Below are 24,124 nucleotides of genomic sequence, written 5' to 3' on the forward strand. Positions count from 1 at the left end.
TATGTGCTTAGAAACCAGAATATTTTATTATTTATCTCCAATAATACTATTTTCTTAATGTCATATGCAGAGTAACTTGACTGTGCTCATCACTGATTCTAGTGCTGGAGTCATACTCATTCGTGTGAACATCATCCTGGAAGTCCTGGGAGAGGAAATCCCGGGGCAAAATACCTCTAAAAACCGAAATCAGTCAAAGGGGGAAATAAAGCTTAAAACCCGTTTATTGCTTACAAACTGCAGTCTAGTGCCACCTCTCTCCCATGCTCCGGAAGCAAGCAAGTAAGCCCCTCCCCTTAAACTCAGGTCAGACACGCCCCTCGGTTGCCCAGGTAATTACCCACTGACAGGGAGATGAACTTCTCTCCACCCCTGAGGATATGCAAATGCACTAAAGCCAGGCGAGATAATCTGGAAATGTTACAATTTTAGCCACAATCCCCATGATTAAAATATCTTGAGTTATCATAATCGCTCATGCTACTTAGATGCTCTAGAATTGCTAGATAAAAATTCTCATGTACACCATTAACTGCCCCTCCTCTGAACACTACAGAAAGATTAAGCAATGTCTTGTGTATTTTTTACCTTTAGGAGATTTATGGCTTAAGTAAGGAAAACACAGAGATAAGAGAAAGAAGAAAAAGTAGGTAATAAAATGGTGAAGAGAAAGAGAGAATAATAAAGAATTTGGAGGAATACTAAACAAAAACAGTACTCTGTCAGGAAGAAGTAAAGTTTTGACAGTTGCCAACATTGGGCTCAACAATACCCATACGAAAGGTGTTTGCTTCTCACCATGTTTAAGGAACCTTGAGGGAGTGTTAACATGGTTTACTGAAAAGACCAGTGTCCTTGGAAACAGAGGACCTAGGTCCAAACTATCTTTCTTCTCCCTACAATGTGAGATGTAGGTATTTACCATCTTTGAATCCCATTTTCCATAAATGCAAAATGGGGATTGAAATGTCAACTTTGCAAGGCTATCCTAAGGATTAAATGAGATAAGTCACCTAGCACATAGTAAGTACTCAATAAAAGTTACTTGTGAATATGTACATATCTGTAAGCACCTTCTCATAGGCCAGATTCGAGGTCTGTATTTCAATTACCAGCCAACCGAAAAGTTTTAAAACTGGCCGCACAAAGGCACCCATGACTCCCTGATGTCTCCACCTTCCTCTACCATCCTATGGACATTTAGAGCCTGGCTGCTGCTTCTCTGTATTTCGTCTAGTTTCAGGTATTTTCCTAAGCCTTTGACACAGTTTTATATAGGATATTGACCTTGTGCCCTTATTGTCTTATGCCCTTTGCTTCATTGCTTGCATCCCTAAGACACATTTTTCAAAGAAACCTCAGTTCACACTGACCTTTAGCAATGGCCAAAATCCATAGGCTTATGAGTGTAAATACAAATTTAGTTATAGGGAGGGAATATTTTCCATCCTCTACTACTGTATTATCATGGCATATGTTCTATATTCAGGCTAAACTCTGAAAGCTCACTATTGGGGAAAAATGCATAATGGCTTCTCTTTGCAAGATGAGAACTGAGCTAGGATGTAGTCTCCTTCAGTTACTGTAGATTTTGCTTCTGTGGATAGAGGTCTGGGTCTGCTAAGACTTGTTACATTTGATTCATTCCCATCTGGTCCTCTACATGAAAGAACAGCCAGAACAAGAATTAATAGGCCTTCTTTCCTTTTAGAATTCAAAGGTTTTCATTCCTCGGGATGAGCTGATAAAAAGGATGCTGTATATTCTCCTTCCCTGAAGGAATTTAAGGATTAAGTAAATATTTGGGAATGAACTAACTTAATTCCAAACAAAGTACTTTGAGGAATCTTTAGCAACTATGTGTTTATGCCTTTCCACCTTTCATCTTGCTTTGGTTTTATTAAATGTACAAAAAAATATAAAGGAAACTGTAGATCAACTTAATCCTCTCATGATTTGAGACCCAAGGTCACATTAACCAAAGCCTCTGTGCTACAATAATAGCTGTCATTTATTGTACCTGCTAAATACCAGGCACTGGGCTACTTACTTACATTATTTCAGTCCTCACATCTGCTTACACAAGGTAGCATCACCCTTATTTTATGTTCAGGAAAACAGAATTGATAGTACATGGCAGAGCTAGGATACAATTTCAGGTCTGTCTAAATCCCAGATGTGTTGCTCTATCCACTTCATCATGGCGCCTCTGTAATGGGACTCTCTACCTGCAGACACATCATTACATTTATCCAGCATGGTTCTTGCTGTGCAAAATCATGAAACCTAGTTTGTATTTTAATCTTAGAATTTTAAAAGAGCAAATTTCCAGGACAATACTAGAATCTTACTAAACATTACTTTTTCTTTCTAATGAAGCATTTTAGTTGACTAGAGGAAATTTAAGTCTTTACCTGGAAAAAATACTAACCATTGGTAGGAAGGACTCATTTGGAAGTTTAACTTTCATGTAGTAATTTGGGGTAAATAGGCAGTATGACAAAGAATAAAGTTATATATATATAATATATCCAAATTTGAGAGACTCAGATGTTTTACCTACTCAGAAACTTATGATGCTTCTAGTACAACTAAATAATCAGTTAAATAGGCATTATGCTTATGATATAATTGAGAGTCTAGGTTAACTGAATTAATCATTGGTAATTGCCACAAAAAATAATCGCTTACTGGTTATTTTCCAGAGGTTGTTTTAAAGCTTTGAACTATCCTCACTGAGCTTGACAGTGATAGTAAAATGTGTAAAGAATCTAGTTTTGTGGAAGCAAAGAATAAAGGTAGCGGCTTTGAGGTCTTTTAATGCCCTGTTATTCTCTCTCTGTTGCGCCTCTCTTCAGTTTCTTTGAAAGGCTCCGACAGCCTCACAACTCCAAAGAAACAGACGCGGTTTGTCCCTGCTGCTGAGACCGCCGTAACCGGGGACGGGGAGGATTATTTCCTGTCTTTGTTTGGTGATTCAAAAAAACGTCTTGCACACTCATTCCACTCCGAGAGGACTTGGAGGCACTTTTCTATGATTCTTGAAGAAGTGGGCCAGTCTAGATCCAGGTACATATTCTATTTGAACTATTGAGTATCTTCTATTGGAGTCACAGTAAATACATCAGTAGGAAACAAAGTTCTAATCTGTTGTTAGACCCATGATTTCATTGAAAACCCTAAGCAATTTATTGAAATATAACTGTTTCATATTCTGAGCACTGAAAAGAAATCAAGGTAACTTTCTAAGGAACCAAACAAGGAATGTTAATTTTTCAGAGATGCCAGAGAAAACAGCACTACAAAATCTGTATAAATAAAGTCAACTCAATTATTCAAGGAGCTTTGTTATTACTGGCAAATCATTCAGATGGATTTAGTATGTCTTCTGCTAGGCTTTCTAGTTCAAAATAAAAGGGGAAAGTAGGCTTTTAACTCATTGATCTATTTTATGATTGTTAGTATCTATGGCAAAAAGAATTGACTGGGAAGGTTGACATTAGAACTCACCTATATATTTACCTAACCCTGCTTTTCTTGCTGCATGAACAACAGATTGAATTGTGAACTGTGAGTAATAAACACATGTTGATAGAGGGTGTTCAAGTGCCAAAAGAAGTTAGCCAGAGTTGAAGGTCAGACATTGAAGGTCAGAGTTGAAGGTCAGACATAAGTTGAAGGTCAGATCAACTAAAGGTCAGATCAGATCCTAAGATCAACTACTATGACCATTGAACTGTAGTGAATACCTAAGTGTTCTTTCAGCCATCTAAAAACATTTCATCCAATTACTCATTCAGTACTTACCATGCTAAACACAATAAGTCTGTAACTCTGGGAGGGAAATGTTCCCACCCCAGAGCAAATAACCTTTGAAGCCAAAATCAGCCAAAGGGAGAAATAAAGTGAGAAAGACCCGTTTATTACTTACAAGCAGTTGTCTACTGCTGCTTGCCGGGCCTCTCCTGACCAGCTGCAAAAGGACCCCCCCACACCTCTCCAATCCCAGTGCCCTCACTCCCCACCCACCTTGTAATCACCTATTGATATGGAGAAGTACTAAGGCCAGGTGAGAAATTCTGGATATATTGCAGTTTTACCCAGAATGTCTCATTTAAGGCAAAAAAAAATTTTTAAGAATTGTAAATATAGTTTTAAGAAGTCCCACTCAGGTCAGGGAATAACTCCAGGTAAGGATCAAGAGACAGGCAAATTAAGTATCAAGGCTTTTACGAGGAGAACTTTCTTCCAGCAGAGGATGATCTGGAAAGATTTTGTGAAGGAGTTACCATTTAGATTGTCTTGGAAAGATAATTCAATTTCAGATATGCAAATTTGGAGTCTGTGAGGACATTCTAAACCATTAGTTCTCAGCCCTCCATACACAGTTGAATTGCCCTGGGGAGTTTTTAATGTCCTGACCCTACCCTCAAGTCTTTGAGTCAGAATTTCTAGTGATGGAATTGGGCATCGTGTATTTTTTTAATCCTATGGTAATTATAATGCACTGTGAAGGTAGAGTACCACTAGCCCAGAGCAAAGGCACAGCATAAACAAAGCGAAGGAGGCAGAAAACCTAAGAACCAGGTACAAGGCATTTTACATCATTGCTACACTGAGCAGCACATGAGGAGGTGTAATAGGATGGTGGGGCCAGGGTTGGGGAGAGATCACTAGAGCCTTAAATACCAGACTGAGGAATTTGGACTTCACTATGGGAAATGGAAAAGTTTCAAGTAAAGGAATGACAGGATTGTGATTCAGATTATTTAATCTGTGGCAATGAATATTATGAATGAATGTTGAATTTTGTCAAATGCTTTTTATATATCTATTGAGGAGATTGTATGTTTTTCCTTCTTAATGTTAAGGCAATCATGCATGCTTGGAATAAACCTCATTTGGTCATAATGTTTATCCTTTTAATATATTGTTGAATTCTATAAAATATTGGTTAAATTTTTGTTTCAAATAATGTTTATCCTTTTAATAGATCATTGACTTCTATAAAATATTGGCTAAATTTTTGTTTCAAATTTTTACATCTAAGCTCATGAAGAATATTGGTCTATAGTTTTCTTTTCCTATAATGTAAAAGTCTGCTTTGATCTCAGGATAGTTCTCGCCACATGGAATGATTTGGGATACATTCCTTCCTCTTTTGTTTTCTTTAAGAGTTTGTGTAGAAGTAATATAATTTTTTTTTCATTAAATAATTTATAGAATTCATCAGTGAAGCCATCCAGCCCTGGAATTTCTTAATATTGTCACCTACAAATTCTTTTTTTAAAAATAGATATTAAGCTATTCCTGTTATCTATTTCTTCTTCTGTGAATTTGGGTCATTTGTATCTTGCAAGGAATTTGTCCGTTTCATCCAACTTGTCAGATTTATTGTCATAATGTTCATATTTCCTTATCCTTTTAGTGTCTATAGAGATGTCACATCTCTTACTGCTGATGCCAGTCATATGTGTCTTCTCTCTTTTTTTCCTGATCAGTCTTACCTGAGTGTTAACAGTTTTATTGAGCTTCTCAAAGAACCAGTGCCTAGTTTCTTTGATTTTCTTTGTTTTTTGTTTTGTTTTCTGTTTCATTGATTTCATTCTTATCTGGGTTCCCTTTCTTCTGCCTACTTTGGGTTTCATTTGCTTTTATTTCTCTAGTTTCTCAAGGAGGAAACTGATAACATCAATTTGATTCTTTTTTCCTCTTCTAATATAAGCATTTAATACTGTACATTTTCCCTAAGTACAGCTTTAGTGGCATCCCACAAATTTTGATATATTGTTGTTCATTTTCATTCAACTGGAAATACTGATTTTCATTTTCATTTCTTACTTGATTCTTGAGCAATAAGGAGGGTGTTATTTAGTTACCAAATATCTTACAGATTTTCCAGTTCCAGTGATTTTCAACAACTTTTTGTTACTGATTTCTAATTAAATCCCATAGCGGTCAAAGAGAACATACTTTGTATATCTTGAGTCCTTTTAAATATATTGAGACTCGTTTTATAGCCAGGATACTGTCCATCCCAGTAAATGTCCTGGAGGTGCTAACAAAGAATGCATGTTCTGCTGTTGAGTGGAGTGGTTCATAAATGTCATCAGGTCAAAGTGATTGATATTATTAAGCCTACTGTCTTTTCAGATTTTATGTCCACTTATTCTATCAATTATTGAGAAAGGGATGTTAAAATCTCCGACTGTAATTGTGATTTGTTTTCTCCTTGCAGTTCTATCAGTTTTTGCTTCCTGTATTTTAAAGCTCTGTTATTAGACTCGAAAGCACTTGAGATTGTTATATTCTCTTGATGAGTTGATCTCTATATCATAAAATAATCTTCTCTATCCCTAGCATTATTCCTTGCTCAGAAATCTACCATGTCTGGTATTTATCACTATTACAGCATTTTTTTTAACTAGCGTTAGGGTATTATATTTTTCTATCTTTTTACTTTTCACCTATTTGTGTCTTTATATTTAGAGTGTATTTTTTGTAGGTAGCATATAGTTAGGACTTGATATTTCATACAATCTGACAATCCCTGTCTTTTAATTTGAGAATTAAACCATTCACATTTAAAGTAATTGTTAGTATGGTTAGGGCTAAGTCTACTATCTTACTGTTTGTTTTCTATTTCTGCCAACTATTCTGTATTCTCTTTTTCTGTCTTATTTTGAATTATTAATTATGATTTCATTTTATCACCATTGTTGGCTGATTAGCTATAACTCTATTATAGTGGTTCCTTCCAGGTCATCTTGAGCCTATCATGACTACCTTCAAATGGTGTTACATCGCTTTGCATATAATTTAAGAGCTATATAATACTTATTTCCCTCCTCCCAGCCATTATGTTTGTGCTGTCACATATTTTACTTCTACATAAGTCATAAATCCCATACTCAATAGTTACTTTTGTTTAATCAATTTTAAAAGAAATGTAAATGATGAGAAAAAAATACCTTATATATTTACCCTTTTATGTTCTCACTGCTTTTCAGTATTTTTTACCATTTATTTTTCTGTCAGAAAGTCGTGTTTGCATACAGTATAATTATTCTACTACCTGAAAACTTCCTGACATTTCTTGCAGTATGAATCAGCTTGTGATGACTCCTTCCCTCAGATTGTTTAACAGCTTTATTGAGACTTTATTGATATAAAAATTGAATTTAAGATATACAACTTGATTTTTTTTAAATTGAGACATAATTGACATGCATTGTATAAAAGGTGTACAACATGATGATTTGATGTATGTATATTTTGCAAAATGATTACCATAAAAAGGTTAGTTAACACATTCATCACTTCACATAATAATGTGAATGGTGAGAACATTTTTGTGTGTGTGTGTGTGTGGTGGGAACATTTAAGATCTATTCTCCCCAATTTTCAAGTGTATAATATAATATTATTGTTAACTGTAGTCACTATGCTGTGCATTAGATACCCGGAACTTATTCATCATATAACTGGATGTTTGTATCCTTTGACCATCTCCCCCATTCCCCCACCCCACGATTCTCTGCAAACAACATTCTGATCTGTTTGAGTTCAGCTTTTTAAAATTCCACATACAAGTGAGACCATACAATATTTGTCTTTCTTCATATGATTTATTTTATGTAGCATAATGCCTTCAAGTTCCATCCCTATTGTAAATGACACAATTTCCTTCATTTTATGACTGAATAATTATATATATATATATATATATACACACACACCCCATATTTTCTTTATTCATTCATCTGTCAGCAGACACTTAGTTTGTTTCTATGTCATGGCTATTGTGAATAATGTTGCAATGAACCATAGATTTTTTTGGTTATAGTTGTTCTTGATACTTTCATTCTAACTTTCATCTTAGGGTTGTGGGTAATTTGCACACCACCAGTAGGATGTTATACTACTTTGTATTTGACTATATATTTGCCTTTACCAGTGAGATTCATGCTTTCCTATGCTTTCATGTTGCTATTTAATGTATTCCTTTTGAAGAACTCCCTTAAGCATTTATTGTAAGGCAGGTTTAGATGAGAAATTACCTCAGTTTTGCTTGTCTGGAAAAGATTTTCTCTCCGTTTCATTTTTAAAGGATGCAAGATACAGTATTCTTTTGCACGGTATGGTATACTTAGTTGGCAATTTTTTTTCTTTCAGTGCTTTGCATATATCCTCCCATTCTCTCCTGGCCTACAAAGTTTCTGTTGAGAAGTCTCCCTACAGTCCCATGGTGGTTTCTTTGTTTGTGATGAATCATTTTTCTCTTACTGCCTTTGGGAGAATTGATTTTGATGTGCCTTGGTGTAACTTTCTTCAGGTATCCTATGCTCTATGCTTGAGACTTGTTGAAATTCTCTGATTTGCAGATTTATAGACTTACAATTTTTAAAATTTCCAAATTTTTAGGAATTGTTTCTTTAAATATTTTCTGTCCGCCCGTTCAGTCCCTTCTTACAAGACTCCAATACACATATACTAGACCACTTGAAGTCATTCCACAGTTCACTAGTGCTCTGTTCTTTCTTAGAAAAAATAAAAATATTTTTCTCTGTGTATTTCATTGTGGAAAATACTTTTTACTGTATATTTAAATTCACTAATATTTTCATCTTCAACGAGTAATCTATTAATACCATCAAGTATTTTTTTTTAATCTCAACCATGTCTCTGCTTACCATGTTTAATTTTTCCTCTAGCTTTCTGTACATATAAAATGCAGTTACAAAGACTTTTCTGTTTCTGGTCTTTTTAACATCTTTTCCGGTTCCTGGTCAGTTTTTATCTATTGATTTTTCTCCTTATTATGGGTTATATTTTACCATGCCTGGTAATTTTCTTTTATTAGATGCCAGAAATCGTGAATTTTACCTTGTTTGGAAGCTCACATATTTTTAATTCCTCTAAATATTCTTGAGCTTTGTTCTAGAAGGAAATTAAGTTACTTGGAAACAGTTTGAGCCTTGCTTTTTACATTTGTTTGGTGTCAACAGAGCAATGTCTAGTCTGTGGCTAATTATTATTCATTATTGGGACAAGACTTCTTGTGCATGAACGTCCCATGAATTGTGAGGTCTTCCAGTCTGGCTGATCAGAACAGGCACTCTCCCTGATCCTGTGAAAATTCTGAATTCTGTTCTTCCTAATCCTTTCAAGTGGTCTTTTTCCCCAGTCTTAGAGAGTTTACTCAGTCCTTTTCTGAACGCTCAAAGAGAAACTTCTGAAAATCTCCAGATTTCTCTACGCTCTGATACTCTGCCTGTGGCTTCTTGCCTCTTCCCTTTATCTCCTCAAATCAGAGAAACCAGGAGGCTCTGCTTGGCTCCCCCTCTCTCTGTAATACAGCCTGGAAATGCACAAGAGACAATAATATGGGAAATAGGTAAGGCTCACCTCATTTGCTTCTTATCTCTCAGGGATCGCTATTCTTCATTGGCCTGTGTCCAACATCTTGAAGCTTATACTTTTTTTCAGATTTTTAGTTGTTTCAGGTGGGAGGACAAATCCAATTCCTGTTATTCCATCTTGCCTGGAAGCAGAAGCCAATTTTCAATTTGGTTGTTTTCAATCAAATGTGTTGTTTCTTTTCTGCACCCACTCAGCATCTCTAGGGATGTTTAATATCTTCCAGCAAAAGGTAAAAAGAGTTAGTGGGCAAACAAGGTAGAGACTTTATTTGAATTTTCACTAGTTATACATGATCTTTCTCCCTACATCTAAGACTATAACTTAGCTGGAAGGTCAGTTCTAGATGCCTTAGGAGTGACCAAACTGTATTAATAAGGCTACTTTCCCACCCGTCTCCATCTCTACTCCCAGGACATTCTGAATTCTAGATTTAGGGATAGGAACCTAGAATTAGGTTGGTAGTCAGCTGTGGACTAAGATGGGCCTCACCAAAGTCATGATAACTACATGAATAGTTCTGGCCCAAAATATCTTGTGATATTACAAGTCTACTTATATTCCCAAGAGACTCTGATTCTGACTAAGCCCCATTTATTCTTTTCTTGGATGAATAAGAACCTGGTGGTAGTGATGTACTAATCTATCTCCCTGTTACATTAAGGATCTATATCCAAAAATTTCAGTCTGAGGGCTTTTCTCTTGTAGTGCCAATGGACTGAATCAACTTGCCTGAGTCTTTTCAAGTTTGTCTTTTAAAAACATAGGGTGTCCTAAATGCTGCACCCCCTCACCAGACCCTCTCCCTCAAACAATAAACACAGGTGCCAGTATGTGTAAAGGATGTTAGGTGGGTGTATCTTGGAGGAACTGAAACTCTAAAGATAGTTTTAGCAAACTTTATAGTAGCAGAAATCTACAGGCAGATAAACAGCACAGAGCAATCGTAGAGAACCCAAAAATTAGATAAATGGAAGCTTAAATAATGGAAAGTGGTTCTATTTTAAAATGTGACATAGTCCTGTGTCTCTCCAATCTTTTTATAAGTAAGACCCATGCAAAGGCTTCTGACAGAATGATTGGTACCTCACTCTACACTTTTAACCAATCACAACTTTTAAGCAGAAGTCTCAAGTCCCTTTCCTACTAAAGAAAATGGGGAGGTTTATTTGAAAGAAAAAGAGATAACTACTAAGAGCTGTGTGATAGCAGATTAACAGCCCAGCCTCTGTAAATTTCCATGTATTGTGTGAAGTATTTTCCTGTAGCCTTCAGCCTTCTTTCAAAAGGAAAACAAATGAAGTAACTAGCCCTGATATGGACAATGTTATTTTTTTCATTCAGACAAGCTAATTTATTCTACTTACGTGCATAAGATAAAAATTTAGAATCAACGAACAGTGCCCTTGAATAATGGAAGATTTTTGAAAAGCAACAGTACATATTCTACTGCATGTATGATAACAAAGGGACGGCCAAACGATTCTAGTGTCTTAACTGTTTAAAAGCAAAACTCAAACTAGTGCTCATCTTCCGAGACAAAAAAAGTGAGTCCAAAAAACGAAAAGTATTCTGTCAAAAAATGAAAACATCCCACACAGAATAATTTGATAATGTTAGGCTAAGGCTGACATAGAGGAATTCTAAGGATGGCAAAGAAGAGTCAAACATTATATCCACTATGTAGTAAGAACCATAATGGTAATGCAAAAGAATAGGCATCTAAATTGCTCAAAATTGAACCACTACAAAACAGGCATTCTCATACAATGCAGTGGGAGTATACAGTGAGACCACTATTTTGAAGTCAGATTGGTATAGTGCATATTGAGATTTCATGGATGTTGACGTCCTTTATTCACACAATTCCTCATCTAGAAGAGGAAACTCAAAATGATAGCCTGACATTTCAAGCCATTTTGCTCCTCAAAACAATTATCAATTTAAAAGCAACAGCTAAGAAGCTGAGAAATTAATCAGAGGTTTTGGCAGTCTCGTAGGACTGGGTGAGTAATAATTGGCATTCATGGCCTGTCAAGAAGGACAGACACTGATAAATATACCAGGATTTCCACAGGGACTTCTAAGGGCACACCCAATAGTAAGGTTATATTCCAAATAGACCAGCCTAATTGGGGCCAAAGTTAAATCATTCACCCTCTGATTGAGTAAAAGTGATTTACCACCAACTGAAATAACTGCCAGAAGCTAAAGTAAATCCTGTCTTGATTGAGAAAACATTATACAGAGCCTTAAATTATCTGTGCAATTCTTTAAAATCTATAATCATAGGCATTAAGTCAAAAATAACAAGGCATACAAAAGATAGAAGTTGGCCAAAAACTAAGATGGAAAGCAGACCCTAAAAACAAGCCAAGGTGATTCAGGTATTATGGTTATCTGACAGGGATTTTTAAATAACAATACTAACATATTCAAGGAATTAAATAAAAGGATAAAATTTTTAGCATAGAACTGGAACCCTACAAATAAGAGAATCAATAGGAAATTCTAAAAATAAAAAGCCCGATAACAGAAATTACTATTTCAGAAGTAGATGGGGTTAGCAATACATTTGATGCAACAGGACAAAGAATTAGTGAGCTAGAACATTTTGAGAAGAAAATATCTACACTGAATTGTAGACAGCAAAGAGATTAGAAAAACAGAAACAAGCATAAGGACAAATAGGGTAAGATGGGAAAAAAATCTAACCAATTGTAACTAATGTCACTTAAGAAGAAGAAAGGTTGAGCTAGAACAGTATTTTTAGAAATAAAGCAGAATTTTCTTAAATGAAATACATCAAGCCACAGATATAAGAAGTACTACCAACTCCCAACAAGATAAAAGACAGGAAAAAAAAAATCCAAAATCTTGGGTACATTGTGGAAAAACTTCTAAAACTGAAGAAATAAGGAAAATCTTAGTAAGCAAAGTAAAAGTATACAAACCTTCAAAGGAACAACAAAACATTGGTAGTTGGTTTATGAGTTGTAAAATAGAAGACAAGAGACATTGGAATAAATCTCCAGTGAGAACATTGAGATCAAAACTGCAGGCAACATTTCTAGCACAGTGATTCTAAAATTCATAAAAAGTGTATATTAGGTTTTATGGCTGCAGTAACAAATTGTAACCAATGTAGCAACTTAAAATATAGGCCTATCTTGTTCTATTGTAGATATCTTGGATCTATTGTAGATAACCCATTATTTACAATTTGAAGGTTTGTGGCAACCCTGCACTGAGCAAGTCTATCAGCACCATTTTTCCAACAGCATATGTTCACTCTGTATCTCTGTGTTATAATTTGGTAATTCTCACAACATCTTAAATTTTTTCATTGCTTTATTCATTATGGTGATCTGTGATCAGGGATCTTTGCTATTTGCTATTACTATTGTAATTGTTTTGGGGTACCATGAATTGCATCCACATTAGACAGCAACCTTAATCTAAATGTGTGTATTCTGACAGCTCCATTGACTGGCCTTTCCCACATCTCTCTCCCATTTCTTGGGCCTCCCTTCTGCTTGAGACACAACAATATTGAAATTAGGCCAACTAATTACCTTACAATGGTCTCTTAAGTGTTCAAGTGAAATAGTCACCTGTCTCTCATTTTAAATCCAAAGCTAGGAATGATTAGTCTAGGTGAGGAAGGTGTGTCAGAAGACAAGATAAGCTCTTTCCCCAAACAGCCAAGTTGCAAATATAATAGTAAAGTTCTTGAATGAAATTAAAAGTGTTACACATGAGTGATAAGAAAGCAAAACAGTCTTCTTGCTGATAGGCAGAAAGTGTTGGTGGTCTGGATAGAAGGTCAAACCATACACAACATTCCCTAACCTGAAGCCTAATCCAGAGCAAGGTCTCAACTCTCTTCAGTTCTAGGAAGGCTCAGGGGTGAGGAAATTGCAGAAGAAAAGTTTGAAGGTGGCCGAGATTGGTTCATGAGGTTTAAGGAAAGAAGCTGTCTTCCTAATAAAAGTTAAAGGTGAAGCAGCAGTGCTGATGTAAAGGACACAGCAAGTTATCTAGATGTAGCGAAGATAATTAACAAAGGTGGCTACACCAAACAACAGATTTTCAGTGTAGATGAAACAGCATGCTGTTGGGAAAAGGTGCCATCTAAGACTTCCGTAGCTAGAGAGATGTCAATGCCTGGTTTCAAAGCCTCAAATGACAGGCTGACTCTCATGTTAGGTGCTAATCCATCTGGTGACTGAAAGCTGAAGTAATGCTTATTGGTCATTCTGAAAATCCTAGGTCTCTTAAGAATTAAGCTACTTTTTCTGTGCTTTATAAATGAAACAACAAAGCCTGGGTGATAGCACATCTGCTTACAACATGGTTTACTGAATATTTTAAGCCCACTATTGAGACCTACTACTCAGAAAAAGATGGCCTTTCAAAAGACTACTGCTCATTGACAATACACCTGGCTACCCAAGAGCTCTGATGGAGGTGTGCAAGCAGATTAGTGGTGTTTTTATGCCAGTGTATTTTCTGCGCATCCATTCTACAGCCCATGGATTAAGGAGTAAGTGACTTTCATGTCTTATTATTTAAGAAATACACTTCATAAGGCTAGAGCTGCCATAGACAGTGATTCCTCTAATGGATCCAGGCAAAGTAAATTGCAAACCTTCTAGAAAGGATTGAACATTCTAGCTGCCATTAAGAACGTTCATGATTCATAGGAAAATATCAAAATATCAACATTAATAGGAATTTGGAAGAAGCTGATTCAGACTTTCTTGGATGACTCTGAGGGGTCAAGACTTCAGGAGAGGAAGTTAACTGCAGATGTGGTAGAAACAGCAAGAGAACCATAATTAGAAGTGTATCCTGAATGGAACTGGTTTGCTGCATCTCAGGAGAGTGGAACAGATGAAGAGTTGCTTCTTATGGATGAGCAAAAGTGGTTTCTTGAGATAGGATCTACTCATTAGGAAGATGCTGTGAAATTTGTTGAAACTGCAGCAAAGGATTTTAGAATACTTCATGAAGTTAATTGATAAAGCAGCTGCAGGATCTGACAGGCTTGACTCCAGTTTTCAAAGAATTTCTGTTGTGGGTAAAATGCTATCAAACAGCATCGCACGCTACAGAGAAGTTCATGAAAGTAAGAGTCAATAAATGCAGCAAACTTCATCATTGTCTATTTTAAGAAATTGCCACAGCCACCCCAGCCTTCAGCAGCCACCCCCCAATCAGTCAGCTGCCATCGGCCCTGAAGCAACACCCCTTGCCAGGAAAAAGATCATGACTCACTTAAAGCTCAGGTGACAGCATTTTTCAGCAATAAGCATTTTTTAATTAATGTATGTACATTGTTTTTTATACATAATGCTGTTGCACACTTAATAGTCTACAGTACTTTACAACCACAGTGTAAACATAACTTTTATATGCACTGGGAACCAAAAAATTCATTTGACTTGCATTAATGCAATATTTGCTTTAGTTGATACTCACTTTATTGCAGTCATCTGGAATATCTTTGAAGTATGCCTGTAATGTGAATAATACTCATTTGTTACTCCACAGTTCTTCTTCCAAAAATATGTGTATGTATAATGCTATGAATAATATAAATCAATCACAAAAATTTAAAGTAATGTAATAGAAGTGGACAGAATGGTATCAACAGCAATTCACAGCACTGAGTGGCCAGTTAGTAGTTTATTCATCTGTACTGTAGTCAGGGAAAAACAAATTAAAATAACAGTGAATACCATTTGCATCCACGATATTGAAAGTACCAGGAAGTCTGAAAATTTCGAGCACTGGAAAGGCTGTGGGGAACCAGAGGAGATGTAGCATGTGCACAGGCAGTGGGTGAAACATGCTATTGCATGAATTATCACAAGTCTTGTGAGAAATTCTTTGCATCTGCAGTTTAAAGGTGGGAATTAAGGAAAAAGAGACTAAAGAGATTGGCAGATTATGTGGGGCCTTGTCTCCATGCTCTGAAGTTGCTCTTTTCTCCAGAAGGGAACAATCTGACATTGAAGGATTTTTCTTGCACAAAGATTGCTTTGGAAGCAAAGTGAAGAATGGTTAGGACGGGGCAAGACTGGAGAAGCCAGTTAGGATGCTGCTACAATGCCATGCAGAGGTGATGATGGCCTAATGGAGACAGTGGTGGTAGGGATGAGTAGGTGATGTATACAGCGCAAACTACAGAGGTAGAATCAATGGTACTTGGCCATAGATAAGGCCAGAGGATAAGAGAGCAAGTATGGAAGGGTCAGGCATGGCAGATAAATAAACGATGATGCAATCCGGCAGAGTAGGCTTCCCACTCTTCCAAAATAATGAGTTCAGTTTGGGGCATGTTGATTTAAAGTCACTTTTGGGGTCTTGTGATCAGTTGTTTCCATGGGTCCAAAGCTCAGTGGGAAAGTCTAAGCAAGATATTTAGATTCAGCAGTCCTGTTGGTGGGTGGTATCACATATGTAGAGTTTGAGGAGAATGAAAGAGGTTAAGGACAAAATCCCAGGTATTAATATCTCTGAAATGGATGAAGAGATGTCTGAAGAAGAGACGGAAAAGGAGCAACCAGACTGATAGAAGGAAAGCAGTGGACTTGAAAAACAAGGGCAGGAGTTCCAAAAAGGGCATTCCTGGAAAAGGAGGACGCCCCAGAGACAGCAAGACAAAGGCCGGGGTGGTAGGGATGTAAACTGGTGTGGCCACTATGGAAAACGGCATGGAAGTTACTCACAAAATGAAAAATAGAACTACCGTATGATCCAGCAATTCCACCTCTGGGTATTTATCTGAAGAAAACAGAATACTAACTCAGGAAGATTTATGTACCTCCATGTTTACTGAAGCATTATTTAAGCAGCCAGAACATGGAAACAGCCTAAGTTTCCACTGACCTGATGGATGAATGGATAAAGTATAATGTGTCATATGTATGTGTGTATATATGTATATATGTATTATATGTGTATGTATGTATGACTATAATTCAACCCTAAAAAAGAATGAAATCTTGCCACTTGCAATAGCATGAATGGACCTTGAGGGCCTTATGCTAAGTGAGGTAAGTCAGACAGAGACAGGCAAATAACATACATGATTTCACTTATACATGGAAACTAAAAAAAATAAATAAACTCCTAGATGTAGAGAACAGATTGGTGGTTGTCAGAGGTAGGGGGTAAGGATGGAGGGCTAAAATGGGTACGAGTCAAAAGGTACAAACTTCCAGTTATAAAATAAATAAGTCATGGGGATGTAATGTACAGCATGGTGATTGTAGTTAGTAATACTGCATTGTGTATTTGGAAGTTGCTAAGGGATTACATTTTAAAAGTTTTCATCCCAGGAAAAAAGTATTTGTAACTATGTAAGGTGATGGATGTTAATCAGACTTACTGTGGTGACCATTTTGCAATATGTGCAAATATGGAATCATTCTGTGGTACACAGGAACTGATATACTGTTATATGTCAGTTATATACACCTCACTAAAAATGGACAAAGACTGGAAAGTTACCACTCTGAGTTTTCCAACTGAGGGCAGTGGCTGTCCTGGTCTAAGACAGAAGTAGATGGTAGTGGGTTGAGAAGTGAGTAAGAGGTGTCTTTCCAGGAGCTCGGCCTGGGATGGCATCATGAAGTGGGAGCTGTGGGGATATTGTCTTTTTTCTTTTTTAAGATGGTAGCACTTAAGGAAATGTACATACTTGGGGTAGGAAGTAGTCTAAAGAGAGAGGTTGGTTGGAGTTAAAGGAGAAAAGGGAACATTGAATAGACTGAAAGAGCAGAAGGAGGTGGTACCCAGAGGGTTTACTTTGGATGGGAGAAGGTCCTCTTCCACTGAGACGAGGTGGGCTGGACCAGAAGTAAATGTGGGTGTGGGTGAACCTGTTTCTAAGTGGAAAGCAAGAAAACACACTTCTCTCCAATGATCCTATTTTCTTGGTGAGATCACTTCCTGAGGGTCAGGACGGACATGTGAGGCAGCGACTTGAACGTTGTTGGGGGAGTGACAGAAGGTGCTGGCTCTACTCTGAAGAACACAACTTGCGGCCGGTCGCTGAGGGCATCACTAAGGGCCCAGGTGTGCCTGGAGGCCGCTAATTAATTTGGTGGTGGCAATCTGTACTTTGGTGTGAGTGTGTGTGTGTGTTTCCTAGCAGTGCTCAACCCCACAGTATATACAGAATTTGGATGGTTGGATCAAACCTCTTTGAAACTTTACTAGCTGGGTGAGAGAGAGAACAGGGACTGACATTTATTGAAGGATCTTGGACATGGCAATTAATCTCTCTAAATCTCACTTTATCTATCTATAAAATGGAACTAAACATTGTAATACAGTGTTCCTTAACCTTTTTGCCTGTGACCTTCAATAAGAAACATGTAGCCTTATTTGTGAGAATTAAATGAGTAACTGTAAGTCCACAATGCCTTTACCAAAATATCTGAGGACTTACATGTTTCCAAATTCAGAAATGGGAGGATTTTAGAAAAGTAACATGGTGCCTAGAACACATTTAACATAACACCCCATCTGAGCTTGGAAAAGTGTCCCAAATCAAACATTAATCTTTCCACAGGAGAATATGTGAATATTCACACAGACCACAAATGAAGAAATAAATAGCCTCATCTCAGTCCAGGTCAGGTTTTGTCACCAAGGGAATTCTGGTCAGATTTTGCTTCATATGTGTTTTTAAAACTTTTTTTTGGTTTTTCAGACCTTTTTGGATTTTCAAAATGTGGATATGAAATTGTTTATATAAATGTAGATATAATCTTTTAAAGTTTGTGGCACATAAGTATTGGTTATTATTGCTGATAGAGATATATTTCATTTTTTAAATAATGGCCCTAACCCATCAAAAGGATGTCATGATGTACTAATAGATTGTGACCCACACTCTGAAAAACGCTAGTATATAAATGTTTAGCCTGGTCCCTGTTGTATACTAAGCCCTCAACATATGCTAGAAGGAAAAAAATACCATTTTCTGTTTATGTGTTTTAAGTTTGGAGAATTCTTTTAGAGGCACTTAGTTGCTATCCATCTTCACAGTGACTTTATCAGAAAGCAAATTAAATGGTTTAACCTTCCTCTTGAGCTACTTGAGCATTTCATGCTTCAGTGGGTTAATGATGAACAGTAGAAAATTTAAAAAATGATCATCACACCTTTCTATGGTATTTATGCCTTGACACCTGGTGCACTTTTTAAGTTTTCTTTAATTATTTTATGTGAGAGATAATTTTGTTGCACAGGTAAACAAATAGAACTAAGCGCTCAAGCATTTGTCTTAAGTCACAAAATATACCATTTCTTCATAGAATTTGTCCAGTAGAATACACTGCTTAGGAACAACTTCCAAAGCATATTTATTATTTGGTTCTTAAGATGAGCTAAAGACACCCATCTCTGAAGTTGCTGTAGAATCTTTGTGTTTTATTTTCTAGTGCTCTTGGAGACATCAAAATAGCTGAAGTAAATGTTAAGGGTTTATTTGTGAAGCTCATTAACTCTTCCCTTGACAAAGAACTGGAAATCGGAGGCCATATTCTCCAGCAAAATGTGGATGGACAAACAGTCTCTTTGTACCAATTCCTTCCAGATATCAGAATGCAGGCCAACTGCACAGTAACAGTGAGTACAGAGCATAAATATTCTGAACTAGAATTCCAAACTATTAAATGAAATGCACTTTACTACCTAAAACTCAGCAAACATAATCCTTAAAAGAAAAGCAATGAGATTGTTTGCTTGGAGAACAGGTGATTAGATTCTTGCTGGAGAGTTTCTCCCCTTTCTTGTGCTTTCCTTCAAACTGTGAGCAGGAGCTGTTTGGTATCCCATAGCTTGATGATATATATTGTACAGTCATTATACTCTAAAAGTTCAGCTGCTCAGAAGGGTACGTTGCAGTAACCCTCTGATATTTACAATACTACGGGGAGCTCCAGGGTCACTGGTCCTTACGACCTGTTTTCTTCCAGGTGTGGGCGGCAGCTTCTGAGGCGAAGCATCAGCCACCATCAGACTTTCTTTGGAAGGAACAGGACAAGTTTAAGACAAGCCCGGACTGTACAACGATCCTGTGCAAACCTAATGGTGAAGTCAGTGTCTGGGGCTTAACAAAAGTTTTTAAGAGAATGGGTGCTCTCCTTGGGTTCCCCCTCTCCTCTTAGCTGACTCAACTATTTTTCCACCTCTAAAATCTTGATAGAACCATCGCTAGCTGCCGTAACACGTCCAGCAGATCCTCAGCACCTCTTCCCAGCCCCAAAATGCCGAAGAGCTACTCACCATTTGGAAAAAATAATTTTGATACCCCATATATCTAAAAAGCTGCTTCAAGTTTCAGAGTCAGTGATGGATTATATTTATGGTATTTTAGCCTAAAGAGTGGGTTAAGAAGGGAAAGGCCTTTTCTATTCATTTATTCACTCTCAAATATTTATTGAGATCTTATTCTAAGGGCTCTACTAAGTGTTGGGTATATATATTGAATAAGATATGATACCTGTTCTCAAGACACATAGTCTAATTTGTAATGTCCATCCTTTATTCATCCTAAAATTAAGTGTATGAGTAATAACTTTGTATAACTTCATCCCAATTTTATATTTTCACTCTCCCTTTTCCTTGGTGTAATATTAGCATAAATATGGACCGAAAGACAGACCCATAAAAGTTTTTTACAACCCAAAAAAGTTATTCCTTTTACAAAACCATACTTTAGATTTTTCTTAAATATTCTTTTTTTCTTAGTCCCAGTCTAACTTACTGTGTCATACATACATACAAAGGAGGAAAATGGAGGTTGGCAAGTTAAATGGCTCATTCAAGGTCACACGATTAGTAAAATGGCAAAACTAAAACAAAACCAGATATTCTAACTCCAAGAATTTTTCTATAATACTAAAAGTAAGCCTCTAAGGTTCATGTGGCCAACATTCTGGAGGTGGAATTTAGACCATATCATTTTGTTTCATGATATTATCATTGTCACTGTCATCAAATGTTTTTAAGTCACTGTAATACAGGGAGAAAGAATGTTGCTCTGACCTAGGAAAGGTTTAAATCTGATTCAGGGGCACTCGCACCACGCGAATCACGAGCACGTTTGCCACACAAATGTCTATGTTTGAGTTGCTAGAAAAGAGAGTCCCTAACTAATGATCTGAAGCAAAAATGGGATTTTCCTACTGTGACTCATGAAATTGAACAACTTCTTCAAGATTTCATCTCTTTCTCTTCCATAGGCCTAGCCTAGCAGAACTTGCCCTGAATTGCCTTTATGTCTGTTTAATTTGTTAAGCCAAGCAGAGGGTTTTTCAATGGTTTAAACCCTAAACCTCAAATTTTATAAACTAAAAACACATCACAAAAACAAATAGAATGTTAGGCCACACTTTGGTGCTTAATTTTCTCAGGTTGAACAGAGACATAATTTTTTATTTCCTACATGTGATTTTCCTAAATAATTTGTGTCACATATATGTTGTGCACACATCACACATTCAGGGAACCAGAACAAACTCCAGCTTTAGTGGTCACGGGTCTCTCTGACAGTCACAACTGGGGTCCTACCCTGAAGAATGTCATTTCCTCTCCAGGTCTCTAGTTCTGCACATTTCTCCATCTCAAATAAGGCATATACTTATACACACACACACACACACACACACACACACACACACACACACACATATACACAGGTACACATAGTCTTAAATATTGGAAATTTTAACATTAATATTACAACTACCTTTTACACCATTCTTTACAGTTATGAAGTTCAGTAGCTTAACCCAAATTCACAACATCCTTGCATAGCAATTCCCCACTGCCGGCCTCCCCGTTTCTCATATGAGGACACAGTCCAAGACAGTGAGTGACTAACTCACCTGAGGTTACACAGCCTAGAATATTCAGAATTGGACACTAAGGCAAGGAGGTCTTGCTGTATCCCCATCATATGTTTCACTAATCCATACACAGAAGGCGAGTGACATTATACAGTTTGATTTTGAAATTTTATTGCAATAAGCCTATGACATTTTAAAAAAAATCTATCTAACTTCAATAGTATTTGATATTAATGATGCATTTTTGTTAGGCTATTGCCTGGTATACTCCTATTCACTGGAAGCAAGCATGGGAGAAACTGGACATGGACATTGAATTTGACAGATGCTCAGTAGTAAGCCCTGTGTCTCAAAGGCACAGGTTTCACTGGGTACCAGCTGTAACTCCAACTAAAGAGAAACAAGATCAGTCTAAGGAAGACACCTCCAGATATCAGATGGAACCAGGTGGAGTCTTTCTTCAGAGGTAATTTTTTATTGAGTCCTTCCTACAATTATTAACTGAGCAGATGTGAATGGCTGGGTGACAAGTAGACATGTGATGAATAGGTAAATCAGTGATGGCCAAAACAATCCTGTTCTGAATAGGACCATGAGAAACATAAAAACAGAGTGAGCAGGGTTACATACATGAGATGATAAAGGCGGGTGATTTCCCCTAGGTGATCCTGAGATCCCTCTGGCCATTTCTCTTCTCGGTGGCGCTGCTATTAGAGGCAAGGCTGAGGAGAGGCAGAGGGTGGTTATCACCCACCCTTAGCAGTGTGTAGGTAGTGGGAGAGGTGCGTCTCCTAGGAATTTCACCCTGGATCAAAGGCTAGCTGTGGCCGAAGGTGCAGAATTTGTGTTACTCATTTACAGGCTAATCCCTGGGATGTGATAAAAATGCTGCCCACAAGGCCTAACAAAGCCACAGTCTCTGGTCTCAAAACAGGCTCACACTTTAATTGAGCCTTCATTGCTAATACATAAATTTACCGCAGATAATGACTTTTGGGTTCAATTTGGGCTTTATTTTTCTTTTACAGAGAAAAAGATATCCCATCAACCCTCTTTCCTAATCACAGCCCTTGGTGCCACAGTCCCAATGTTCCTGCACATCCCTACTGTCCTCTGATTGGGCCTCACAATCCCTGCGAGGCTGGAAGCAGCTTAGGTAGACAGCCCAGGCCTCGGTCACCTAGGCCTGACCCAGCCCAGGTGAGTCAAAAGGAAACTTGCTCCAGTGGAGAGTAAGGGGTGTCTGTGTGTCTGTGTGTGTGTGTGTCTGTGTGTGTGTGTTGACAACTGGTGAACAAAGGTTAAGTGGTAAGATAAGTTATGTCTTAAAAACTACCCATATTTTCAAGAACAGATGGCTCCTAAATCAACTATTGTGAACCCTTCACTTACATTTGCTCTAGCACCATGTTTTCTGCTGTTCATGATAAATACCTATTGAATGAATCAATGAATCATAAGAACAGCACGGCAAGCAACAGTATGTAGGATCCTTGAATTTTGGTCCAAAGCATATTTTGTTTTTCATTAGGCAGGAAAAACTGATCCTACAACTTAAGTTGTACTAAAAATTATCCATCCATCTTTTCCCAACACATTCTAATATTAATCCCAAATTCTGATTCCTTTTCAACCAGAAGTTTCTTATTTAAGTTCTTGAAATAAAGCTTTTAGAGTTGGTGTTATTAACCCAGAATCTGTGAATGGATTTCAGGAAGTCTATAAACCTCCTAAATGTGGTACAAAAACATATGTCTGCATATTTTGGGGGGAGAAAGTCCATGAGGTTCATCAGATGACCCAAATGTTTCAGAAGAACAGATTAGACGAACACACAGCCAGATCCTCAGCTGTAGGGAAACTCTATTTCATACAGCAGCTATATCCTGGTGAAATGATAATAATTTACAAACTTCCGTGCAGCAGAGGGATGCTTTTTTAAATGAAATGTTGGGCAGAATCCCAATGTATATGGATTGGGAAACCTTGCAAGTTGAACAGGAGGAGCCCTCACCACCCACTACACCCTTCTCTCTTACCTCCTTCCCTGTGATTTCTGAGGCGCCTCTCTGGGCCCACAGGATTCTGTATACAACAGTATGAAAACCACTGTGTTAATACACTAACGCACTGTTGGGAAATAGAACCCCCAAAATAGTACCTTTTAGAAGTGGAACGATGGAAATCATGTAAATTCCTGAATATATTCCATTTCATAATGTTAAGTACTTTGTATCTTTTTGCCTGAGTTTCTTCATCTGTAAAGTAAGCTATTTTGGCCTGAAATTCTAAGAGCTCTTTCAGCAATAAATTATACACTTCACACATATCTTTAGTACTTAATGACTTAGATTTAAAGCTCTCAAGAAATAAATTAATTTATGTCTTTCTCTAATTAATACCTAGCCTTCTCTATTTTACTCATTCTGAACAACTTATTTTCTAGTGAAATTTGACTTCACATTTTCTTGATGCACCTTCCTATAGCGGTAGCTACTCAGCCTTGGTATTTAATAACTTTCCTATGCAACACAAATATTTCACTGTATGCATGTATTCTGTAATAGTAACTACTATATAGGATTTCATCATCAGTCCTCCTACATTTTATTTATCTAGTCTCCTATTAATAATTTTTCTGTACAACAATGTAAATGAAAATTTTGTATCTTACTGCAGTGATAACGCTGTACCTACTTGTACACATATATAACATGTAACACTTGTATAACTAAACTCTAAAAGTCCTCTAAAACACCTATATTTTTACTCAACTATGCAGTATGCGCATCTTCAAATTTATTAGATTTTGCCAAATACTATTAGAGAAG

General features: G+C 37.0%; 1 protein-coding gene across 6 annotated transcripts in view; it reads left to right on the plus strand.

The window, feature by feature from the left end:
* The window catches only part of LMNTD1 (lamin tail domain containing 1), a 317,264-nt gene that overhangs the window by 276,858 nt on the left and 16,282 nt on the right, over positions 1–24,124 (plus strand). For all 6 annotated transcript variants that reach the window (XM_037020399.2, XM_037020400.2, XM_037020398.2 and 3 more), the window contains 5 exons: positions 2,859–3,069; positions 18,882–19,068; positions 19,419–19,538; positions 21,545–21,759; positions 22,322–22,493. In XM_037020399.2, coding sequence (XP_036876294.2) covers positions 2,859–3,069; positions 18,882–19,068; positions 19,419–19,538; positions 21,545–21,759; positions 22,322–22,493 — 905 coding nt within the window. The remainder of the gene's footprint in view (positions 1–2,858; positions 3,070–18,881; positions 19,069–19,418; positions 19,539–21,544; positions 21,760–22,321; positions 22,494–24,124) is intronic.

This window comes from Manis javanica, chromosome 15 (assembly GCF_040802235.1).
Source record: "Manis javanica isolate MJ-LG chromosome 15, MJ_LKY, whole genome shotgun sequence".
In the NCBI taxonomy this organism is placed as follows: domain Eukaryota; kingdom Metazoa; phylum Chordata; class Mammalia; order Pholidota; family Manidae; genus Manis; species Manis javanica.